Source organism: Sinohyriopsis cumingii, chromosome 2 (assembly GCF_028554795.1).
Source record: "Sinohyriopsis cumingii isolate HCF-2022 chromosome 2, ASM2855479v2, whole genome shotgun sequence".
NCBI lineage: Eukaryota > Metazoa > Mollusca > Bivalvia > Unionida > Unionidae > Sinohyriopsis > Sinohyriopsis cumingii.
Window position 1 is genome coordinate 23,593,900 of NC_142962.1, and position 12,440 is coordinate 23,606,339.

Consider the following 12,440-nt stretch of genomic DNA (forward strand, 5'->3'; position numbering starts at 1 on the left):
TAAAAAAACAATAGCTGAGCCACATTTGCAATATCACTGACGCATGACAGTGACAGTGACCTTGTTGGGGCAAAAATGATTGTATCTGGTAAGGCACAATAATATAAACAATGTTACTGCTGATAAAAAATATTTCAGAAGCCAATCTGATACAGCCCTTTTTCTAACACTGAATGGATCCATGATATCTAAAATGACTAAAACTACAGCAGGATTTTGGAATTTGGAATGGATCCATGATAATCTAAAATGACTAAAACTACAGCAGGATTACAAAAAATGTTATTATTGTTTGGGATGAATTTATTTTCCTTGTCACACCTTTGGTATCATGTAACTGGATGAAGAAATCACTAGCATTACTCATTTCAACTAAAATGAGGTCATAGTCTTCTTAAAAAATCACAAGAATTTATTGTAACCTCATTTCAACTAAAATGAGGTCATAGTCTTCTTAAAAAATCACAAGAATTTATTGTAACCTCATTTCTCTGACACTGATGCACATACAAGAAACCTGACGATCGGGTTAATTTTGAAAAACAGTACCCATTGCTAGCAAACACAGTGCTTTTTTTGTTATGACCTATTGATTCTGTCTAGTTTCAGTGAAAAATACTTGTTCATTTACCCTGAAGAACAAATGACCAAACAGATGAAAAGATTGAAGACATTTAATCTGTTTTTGTACATATTTACATGTTTCCACACATCCCTTTAATGGTCCCATCACTTACGTCCTGAAAAAAAGAACAAGCTACATTTAATGGTAAATATGGAGGATGATTGACTAAAAATCAAAAGAAAAACAAACATTATAATGGATAGTAGTTCTATACATAATATGAGGTGTTTACTTGCATACAAATCTCCTCTCTGGCAGGAAGACACTGGCCAACACAATACAGACTCGTACGGAGTATTGATGCCAAAGTAATGGCCAACGAATGTCTTGCAAAGACATGATGACTGATCAAACCTGTTAACTTCAGGTGGTATGTCTAAGCTAAGAACTGAGCCACCATGTGGAGAAAAGAAATACCACTGCAATCTATTAGATGAATCAAAATGTACTTTGTTTTTTGGGAGGTTGGTTGTGTGTGTGGGGAGGGGGTTAAAACAAATTTTAATTATGTAATACTTACCTGCTACTATTGCAGTGCATTACTTTCCATTCTAACACTCCTCATCGCCAGTCTAATTATTCCATTCTCCAATCAGTAATGGTGGGCCAAAACAAAAAAGAACATTATCCCAGTCTTATTCCTTTGTCACAGCATCCCGGTCTGGTTCCTAAGTCACAGCCAACATATGGAGTATCATGGTATTTTGACTTGCACTGAGAGTACAAGACAACATCAGGATGAAAGGAGCTAATCTTTGCAATAATGGAAGACAAGTATTACATAATTAAAATTTGTTTTACACACCCCAAACTACATTTTAATAGCAGTAATACATTGTCTGCTACTACTGTATTGATGAATTTACCAGTTTGGAGGAAGGTTGATGGCCTCAACAAAACTAATTTTAAAAAACCCAAACAATTCATTTGCCCCAGCAGCAGGAGTGTTCTTCACTAACATACGCTGATAAAAGGTTGAGCCACATGCTGTATTTTCATGTTTGGCCCAACAAGTTCATGCATTCACTCTGATGAACAAAAACAATAAAGGTAAATAGATGAAAAAGTAGTGAGTCCTCCAGAATGTTGCACTTGTCATTAACAGGAAAGTAGCCAATTCTTGGTCAGAAATGTAGGTTGCAAGAAAAAGAAATAATATCACAGTTACTGTTGAACTGTAAACAACCGTATTCCACTGAAAAGGCATGAAGTCTGACCTATCTCCTCACTCATGCCAAGGAAAAGGCATGAAGTTTGGCCTATCTCCTCACTCATGCTAAGGAAATCAGGAAAATTATCTTAAGGGTAAGGGTATGGATCTGGAACACTTTAGACCTCTTGGCCACTCATGGATCCTGTCTATTCTGGTAGTGAACATGCCCATGAAGGCCCCCACCACACACAGTTGAAAAAGTGACTCTGCTTTCAACTTCAACCACATGTCCCCATCTGGACAGAGTGTTCTCTAGGGTATTCCTTTGGCCCAAAATATAGCAGACTGAGTTATATCCTCTGAGACTGCCCACAAGATGAGCCTATCCAGACTGGAGAGAATCTTCTCATTATTCAAAGCCAGAAGGTTTTGGACAGGAGACTGGGGAAAGGAAGCAGTAAATTTTGTACACCACCTTATCAAACATTTTCCTCCAACACATGATCCAACAGGTGGGAAGGAGCAGGGGACCTTAATGGATGGTGAGGAACCATCCCCACCAGTTCATCTAGGAACTTATTTGGGTCCACCATGATGGAAAGGAGACTGTCATCCTGAGCCAGCTCTTGAGGCGAGACAGGACTGTCCTTCCAGAATCTCACTCCAGAGACTGAGACATTAGAATGCGGGTTCCATTATTCCATAATGAAAGTTGATGCAACTAATTCTACTAGATGTCCTCCTCGGTAAATAGAATCATTGATCCCTTCTTGACTGTATTAGAAGACAAGTTGTGGCCCCCTCCTTTTATTGACATGGATGGAGGTGATGAAGCAGGTCCATGGCATGATTGGGAATGGGTCAAAGACCAGCCCTGGTATGAAGATCTAACATACGAATCTGCTTAGGATCTATCCTAGTGATATCTTCCTTCTCACTTATCTCTTTAACAAGGACACAGACCTTGAGAGGGTGCTGCTCATTTCTAACTTGGTAGCATGACTTGCACTTGGGTGTTTTCCCTCCCATGGGGCCTAAGATTGATTACTCTTCAGCACTGATGGCTTCGTAACAAACACCAGATTTTCTTGGCCTTTGACCAAACTCTGAAGTACAATGGTCATAATACATTACTGTTCCACTGGTGGCGCTGACTTCCCCAATACAGGAAGAGACCCAAACCACCCATGGGAACAGATGGAGTCATCCCCTTAAATTATGACCTTCCAGTACTAAGTGGAGGAGGAAATAATTAGGTAAAGGAAAAAAACAAGGCAATAATAGTATGTAATTTATTACTGCCATGAAAATGTTAAGTTTCATCAGCATTTAAACAAAATTTGATTTCTCTGGGTATATTAGGATTAGAGAAACAAATAGCTGACACAAGTGTGAAAATCAGATCACAGTAACCAAGTTTTGGTATTACTGATTTTTTCTCCTCCAGATGCACCCACAAGCCAATTTTCATGAGTGTCGGTGCAACATTAATGAAATATTGAGGCTGCAATGAATGGAAAAAATGAATAAAGCAATTTTTTTTGTAAATTAATTTTATTTACCCAATCATATTAACATTAGGAACAGAAGTTAAACTATCTCTTGATTCCAGCAATTCCAGAAATTCGGTCCTGTCTATACTGCATACGTAGATTCCACTAGGATTATGCACCTACATATAACTTGTACAGACAAGGATGGAAATAGTCAATTCAAGGCCAATGTTTTTTGGTACAAATGCTGATTAACCAGTCTCATCAGTGTATGATTTAACATTTACATAAAGGGAAAATTATGTTGTAAACAATGCTTTAGAGAAAGAAATGAAATGATCGAGTTTCTGACCATTACAGGAGCTGTGATGATAACGAATGTAACAAGTCAACACCACAACAATAGTGTAATCCCAATCCGATATTGTTACTGTCAGCCATACTTAATCCACAGTCAACAACTTTACTTCCAAGTTCACTTATAAAGTAAATAGTTAATATTCAGTATTTGTGGCTTGGTTCGAGTGAAAACCTTCAAGTTCAGCATGGATGACAAATCACACAACTTATAATCAATGATAAATAGATCGTGGTAAAATTCAAACCAAACCAGTCCCTCTGCAAACAAACGTGATTATTAATCAGTTTTGAACAAGAAACAAGCTTGGGTTAATATCTACAAAACACAAAGTGGGGTGCTTTACATTTTAATTGTTACCGACACAGTAATTAGTCACACACAACAGCAGTGGAAGGAGAATTGGCTTCTCACTGATGGCTTCGGGCTTTGTTTTGACAGCAATTAGTCACACACAACAGCAGTGGAAGGAGAATTGGCTTCTCACTGATGGCTTCGGGCTTTGTTTTGACAGCAATTAGTCAGGCACAACAGCAGTGGAAGGAGAATTGGCTTATCACTGATGGCTTCAGGCTTTGTTTTGACAGCAATTAGACACAACAGCAGTGGAAGGAGAACTGGCTTATCACTGATGGCTTCGGGCTTTGTTTTGACAGCAATTAGTCACACACAACGGCAGTGGAAGGAGAATTGGCTTCTCACTGATGGCTTCGGGCTTTGTTTTGACAGCAATTAGTCAGACACAACAGCAGTGGAAGGAGAACTGGCTTATCACTGATGGCTTCAGGCTTTGTTTTGACAGCAATTAGTCATAATGAAACTGTCCTCTAGTTGCAGCAGCATCCCATAACATGCTCATGACCATAGGAACTCCAGTCCGTACTATGCTGTCAGCTCTAATTATACTGTATGTAAATACCATTACACCACTTGAAAGAGATAAGCCAGTACTCCTTCTGGTGTCGTGTTATTGCTGTCAATCACTGATCAAAGTTAGAAGCGATGGGGGACAACAATTCTATGAAAAGAATAGGATGGCTTCTGACAAATTTTGATGTTGATTGACACAGTTTTAAGAAATGAAACACATTTTACGGTTTGTCAGTACATGCAAACTGTTTTTTTTTCAGGAACATGGGTTAATTTTATCAATAAAAATGCATATATTAGTTTAACACATTCTCTGTATATACCATATAAACAAAAGGGAAGAAACTCTTATCCATTACATCCCCATACCACCACCAGATGGCACTGGCAGTAAACCAGCTTAAGTGAAGCAATTAATTCACAAGAATGTTTGCATCTGTGGTGAGGTGTTGGGTGGTTAACAAGTAATGTGAGTGGGCAAGTCTTCTCAGAGAACGATAATTTACCTAAAATTTGCTGTCTCTTTTAAATTCAATCCCCAATCTCATCACCATCAAGAGAATAGATGAGAAGAATAGGAATCACAACTGATGGTCATATAAGCCATGAACATGTCGCATAGAATGATTGATCCTTTTACACCACAAAACCTTGGGTGAATCCAGTGAAAGCACTGAACACATTCCTTGTGGGTGTAGATCTCGGAGATTGAAACTTGAGTAGGTTGACTGTACATGCCAGTCACTGGCTGCTGTATGGACTGATTTGAAAAAAATGCGCGAATAGTGAAACTTACCAAGATTGCTCTAAGCAGGAGGCATATCTAATGCTAGATAATGCAAAATATTCTGGGCATATTCCCTACTTCAGCCATTATGCCAAGGCTTGAGGGGTTATATCCTCATTTCCTGTGTTAATTGGGATAAAAAGATATTTTTGGGACCCTTGATTTTTCTCCTGCATTTTAAAATATTAAGAACAAGGACAGGGTCTTGCAAAGCTGCCCCTTTCAATGTAAAGGAATCATGCATGAGACTGGATGACCACCCTTCTGACAGATGGCAACTGGTTTATAGCTATAAACCTAGCTGTGTCATTTGGACAACATAACCATCTGATCTAAACTGGAGACAGTCTAGGTCCATGTACAGGGTATGCAACTCACCCTGCATGCTGAGGCTCAAGCTATCGTACAGAAAGTCTTGCAAGATGGCAGCTTCACAGAGACTGGCTAAGGGTTAATACTTTGACTTCAGTCAAGCCAAAACCCTGATGGGTTTCAATTACAAAACAAGGTCAGTGATTCAGGTCAATGTTGATCAGCGAGTTTGAAAATTCTTGTCATGACCTACATTGGCTCTACCAACGTCTAGTATGTGTTGGAAATCATGGAACAATATCCCCTGATGGAGAAGGCTTTCAAAGGGATGATGCTGTGTCTCTGCATCAGCTCCTGAATACTTGCACCTTCTGCTAGTTGATTTTCAAAGAGGGCCATCTTGCTCCTTTCTATGCATGGCTCTCCTGACAAAAACACATGACGAAAAAACCTGTCCAGGCTGGGAAGAAATAATGTGTAAGCAGAGTTGTTTGTGCTGGCTTCCAAGTTTCCCAGGATTATCTAGGGAATGTCCATCAATATTTTGTGCAGACTGTTCACCCATGACTTACACTGAGGGACCATGACTTACACTGAGGGACCATGATATACAATGAGAGACCATGATATACAATGAGGGACAATGATATACAATGAGTGACCATGATATACACTGAGGGACCATGATATACAATGAGAGACCATGATATACAATGAGGGACCATGATATACAATGAGGGACCATGATATACACTGAGGGACCATGATATACAATGAGGGACCATGATATACACTGAGGGACCATGATATACAATGAGGGACCATGATATACATTGAGGGACCATGATATACAATGAGTGACATTAGTTTAAAGCTCTTTTATGATGCTCCCTTGACCCAGCTGAGTAGTACAAGAGTTGTGATTCCAGGTGAAATGTACAGGTGTTGATATCAATCACACTGACAAAACCCTTACAAATTTACAGCATGTGTTTTAACAGCTGATTGACCATTAAAACAGTACTCATTGTAATGTACAGGTATCATCAACAGGAAATAAATGTGACACACATCCAGATATTATAAGGTTCATGTTTTCTTCTTGATCATTATTACATCATGTATTTTGGCCACATGACTTCACATCAGCACAGTTGAAACCATATGTTCTAATTAATACCAACTAATAGGAGTACCTAGATTCTATTACTGTAATTACCTAGATCACATTAATGTAATTACCTAGATTACATTACTGTAATTACCTAGATTACATTACCGTAATTACCTAGATTCCATTACTCTAATTACCTAGATTCCATTACTGTAATTACCTAGATTACATTATTGTAATTACCTAGATTACATTACTGTAATTACCTAGATTACATTACTGTAATTACCTAGATTGCATTATTGTAATTACCTAGATTCCATTACTCTAATTACCTAGATTCCATTACTGTAATTACCTAGACTCCATTACTCTAATTACAAATAGATAGGAATAGCTGATCAACAGCTACTAGAACAAGCAATTTATTTTTTTACTTTTAACGAGTTCACCAAAAACTGACAGTCCAAAAGATATATATTTGATTTTGAATTAACCCTAAACATGTGGTTGTAAGGTTGTGGTTACTCACCCGTAACATCAGTGATCAATTCTGGTTTGAATAGCCTATCACTACAAAATGAAGACACCTGTGCATGTATTTTCATGTATATATAGTTTCAAGTTGAAGTTTTAAAAAGTACACAAAATTCAAATTGCTTTTTTAAGTGGCAGTTGATAAGGTAATTTTATATAGATAATTATAACACTGCGATATAGTTATTCATTCATACCAATTACAATTAATTATAATGTGTAATTTCTGCTGTGCTTATTTGAAATCATAAGGCCAAAATGAACATGATACATTCATACACTTACAAAATGTTTTATGTGGGGGTGGGTGAAATTTATGTGATATGTTAGGTCAGGAAAAAAATTAAGAACACTCTGAAAATATAAACATAAAAAATATCAACAAATGTTACCAATCCTTTTGCAGCCAATTGACCACATAATAATTCATCACACTTACAAAACCACAAAAACGATGAAGGACTTGGCGAGGCAATGCAGGTCAATGTTACTATAATAAAGTTAAAAATTAAGCTGATTCATTACATGGGTACCACCTAGTGCAGGTATGGGGAGGTAATGGGTAAGATTTCTTCCCTTATTCTATAAGGTTTATAGATCTGACACATTTATTTCCATCTAAATGGAATTGATAGATTCAAGCATTAATGAAGCTATATTCCTAAAGTTAATATTATTGGGGAACATATTAAAATAGAGAAATTTAAAAGTTGCAAAAGGATGAAAATTAGGTCACGGTGACCAACAGTTATGGCCATGTTGCTCTACATACTAATTTTCACAAGCGTAGATGTAACTGGATCAAAGATATTGCCGACAAAATGAATTAAGGACCAAACACAAATTAATCAATGGACAAAATGTGATGTCCACTCCCTATTTCATTGGTGTGTAGATAAAAACAAGGAACCAAAGAAAAGCATCCTACAATCCAGTTATGTGGAATCAGTTTTGACAATACATTCTCCAGAAACATGGTGCAGAACATGATGGCAGATAAGTTTAAAAAAAATGTAAGACTTTCTGATATATAAAAATTACTGAAGAAATGGCAAAATCACCATCAACTTTATGGCATATATCTATTATTGCAGCAATGCATATATTATTGCAATACTGTACAGTGAAACCTTTCTGGACCAAAGCCTATGTAAACCAAAATCCCCTTAAAACTGAAACATTTTTCAGGTCCAAAATTCTTCCCTATTGAATTACAAAAACTATTCAGTAAACTAGACGCCATCTAATCTGAAAAACAGTTTTTGGTCCCATGAGGCTCGCGAATGGTCCAGAAATTACCTGGAGCCATGTGTGAAGTACAACCAAACCAAGCCTGGCACACAAACTTGCACAGTTTTGGCTAGTGTAAACAATCGGCTAAATCTAAAGCCTCTAAAACCTGCCTGATGTGGCAGCTTTCAATGTTAATTGCTTGAAATGTAGTCCCTGTTGCTGTACAAATCAATGGGAATTATATTTGCCAATATCCTATGTCCAATAAAATACACCTAAATAATGCTCAACTAACTGGTTTTTAAAATGGAAACAAGTTATGCACTGCCATATTTAACATTTTTGCCAACAAAAACCAACAAAAGACTATTTGTGAAGTTGGATTCACTTGACTGATTTTCAAATGAGAAAAAAACATTTTAGTAACTATGATCATTGATTGCCATCACCTGCATGTCAAGATGTCACAATGTCTAGCTAAGAGTCATCAAACTGTGATCATTGATTGCCATCACCTGCATGTCAGGATGTCAGAATGTCTAGCGAAGAGTCATCAAACTGTGATCATTGATTGCCATCACCTGCATGTCAGGATGTCAGAATGTCTAGCGAAGAGTCATCAAACTGTGATGATTGATTGCCATCACCTGCATGTCAGGATATCAGAATGTCTAGCGAAGAGTCATCGAACTATGATCATTGATTGCCATCACCTGCATGTCAAGATGTGAGAATGTCTAGTGAAGAGTCATCGAACTGTGATGATTGATTGCCATCACCTGCATGTCAGGATGTTAGAATGTCTAGCAAAGAGTCATCGAACTATGATCATTGATTGCCATCACCTGCATGTCAGAATGTCTAGCTATGAGTCATCAAACTGTGATCATTGATTGCCATCACCTGCATGTCAGGATATCAGAATGTCTAGTTAAGAGTCAAACTGTGATCATTGATTGCCATCACTTGCATGTCAGGATATCAGAATGTCTAGCTAAGAGTCATCAAACTATGATCATTGATTGCCATCACATGCATGTCAAGATATCACAATGTCTAGCAAAGAGCCACTGAACTGTGATCATTGATTGACATCACCTGCATGTCAGGCTATCAGAATGTCTAGCTAAGAGTCATCGAACTGTGATCATTGATTGCCATCACCTGCATGTCAGGATAGCAGAATGTCTAGCTAAGAGTCATCAAACTATGATCATTGATTGCCATCACCTGCATGTCAGGGTGTCAGAATGCCTAGCGAAAAGTCATCAAACTGTGATCATTGATTGCCATCACCTGCATGTCAAGATGTCAGAATGTCTAGCTAACTAAACTTTGGGATGAAAGCATGTGTCAAGTTTCCTTGAAGTAGCTTAATGAAATAGTGAAGAAGTAGAGATAACAAACTTGTACTAACAGACAAACATATAGAAAACAAACACCCATCCCATGTGTTCTTCTAGTCTGACCAGTAGAGCTAAATTGAGAGTGGGAAATTTGCAATTAGAGAAACCCTGGAAATGAAAAACCCTCAAAATTGAAACTATTACTTGGTTTCATGTGATTTTGGTATGGAAAGGTTTCATTTTATTAGTTATTGTCTAAAATGCACACTGTCCAAGAGGTTTACTTCAAGTTTTAGCAGGTAATGCTGCTGTTAAATAATAAGAAAGCTGCGTACTGAGCGATTTTATGTGTCTTCTTCTCGTACTGTTTTTTCTTGTATCTCCTGTACTTCCTGTAAAGCAAAGAATGAGAAGAAAAAAAATATATTAATAAATGTTTAATATAATAAACAATTTCATGACCATATTCAAAGATTAAAATCAAACTGTATAGAATTAAACTCAGTGTAAAATCTGCTCTTACACTGTTGTCAGTCAGTCTTGTTTGTTGCCCACCATGACTGTTTGGGCAGTATTAATACCCTGTTCATCAATTCAAGTGTCCCTATGGCCAGTTAAGTTTTGTGTTAGGTGAGTTTTTAAGCACTGAGGCAGGGCATCTGTGTTCAATTAATGCATCAAAAGATATTGCAGGTCAGTCATTATTTCTATACAAGAGTTCATTGTTTTCCTCTATGTTCCCAATACACCAGTTACTCTAATAATCAATGGTGAAATAGATCACCATAGATGATTTTCACACTAGCTTCATCTGCATTGTAACTGACTGGCTTGAGCACAACTATCTGGCTATAATACATTGGCAGTGACAGAGGTCATACAAAATAAATCTGATATATGCTACTGGGCATGCACAGGCTGCACTCAGGCACAAGAATCAAGGTATGAATGCAAAGACTGAATTTGGGCACAAGAATCAAGGTATGAATGCAAAGACTGAATTCAGGCACAAGAATCAAGGTATGAATGCAAAGACTGAACTCAGGCATGGAAAGACTGAATTCAGGCACAAGAATCAAGGTATGAATGCAACGACTGAATTCAGGCACAAGAATCAAGGTATGAATGCAAAGACTGAATTCAGGCACAAGAATCAAGGTATGAATGCAAAGACTGAATTGAGGCACAAGAATCAAGGTATGAATGCAAAGACTGAATTCAGGCACAAGAATCAAGGTATGAATGCAAAGACTGAATTCAGGGTATGAATGGAAAGACTGAATTGAGGCACAAGAATCAAGGTATGAATGGAAAGACTGAATTTAGGCACAAGAATCAAGGTATGAATGGAAAGACTGAATTCAGGGTATGAATGGAAAGACTGAATTGAGGCATAAGAATCAAGGTATGAATGGAAAGACTGAATTTAGGCACAAGAATCAAGGTATGAATGGAAAGACTGAATTCAGGCACAAGAATCAAGGTATGAATGCAAAGACTGAATTTAGGCACAAGAATCAAGGTATGAATGGAAAGACTGAATTCAGGCAAAAGAATCAAGGTATGAATGCAAAGACTGAATTCAGGCACAAGAATCAAGGTATGAATGCAAAGACTGAATTCAGGCACAAGAATCAAGGTATGAATGCAAAGACTGAATTCAGGCACAAGAATCAAGGTATGAATGCAAAGACTGAATTCAGGCACAAGAATCAAGGTATGAATGGAAAGACTGAATTCAGGCACAAGAATCAAGGTATGAATGGAAAGACTGAATTCAGGCACAAGAATCAAGGTATGAATGGAAAGACTGAATTTAGGCACAAGAATCAAGATATGAATGGAAAGACTGAATTCAGGCACAAGAATCAAGGTATGAATGGAAGGACTGAATTCAGGCATGGAAAGACTGAATTCAGGCACAAGAATCAAGATATGAATGTAAAGACTGAATTCAGGCACAAGAATCAAGGTATGAATGGAAAGGCTGAATTCAGGCACAAGAATCAAGGTATGAATGCAAAGACTGAATTCAGGCACAAGAATCAAGGTATGAATGGAAGGACTGAATTCAGGCACGAGAATCGAGGTATGAATGCAAAGACTGAATTTGGGCACAAGAATCAAGGTATGAATGCAGAGACTGAATTCAGGGTATGAATGGAAAGACTGAATTGAGGCACAAGAATCAAGGTATGAATGGAAAGATTGAATTGAGGCACAAGAATCAAGGTATGAATGGAAAGACTGAATTGAGGCACAAGAATCAAGGTATGAATGCAAAGACTGAATTCAGGGAATGAATGGAAAGACTGAATTCAGGCACAAGAATCAATGTATGAATGGAAAGACTGAATTCAGGCATAAGAATCAAGGTATGAATGGAAAGACTGAATTGAGGCAACAAGAATCAAGGTATGAATGCAACGACTGAATTCAGGCACAAGAATCAAGGTATGAATGCAAAGACTGAATTCAGGGTATGAATGGAAAGACTGAATTCCGGCAACAAGAATCAAGGTATGAATGCAAAGACTGAATTCAGGCACAATAACTGGGTATGAATGGAGAGACTGAATTCAGGCACAAGAATCAAGGTATGAATGCAAAGA

At 37.6% G+C, this 12,440-nt stretch overlaps 1 protein-coding gene across 1 annotated transcript in view; it reads right to left on the minus strand.

The window, feature by feature from the left end:
• Positions 1-658: 658 nt before the first annotated feature.
• LOC149804471 (ribosome biogenesis protein NOP53-like) overlaps positions 659-12,440 on the minus strand; it is a 53,575-nt gene continuing 41,793 nt past the window's right edge. Inside the window, exons 13-14 of the mRNA XM_089940682.1 lie at positions 10,164-10,220; positions 659-740 (exon numbers count right to left, since the gene is read on the minus strand). Coding sequence (XP_089796808.1) covers positions 734-740; positions 10,164-10,220 — 64 coding nt within the window. The 3' untranslated portion in view covers positions 659-733. The remainder of the gene's footprint in view (positions 741-10,163; positions 10,221-12,440) is intronic.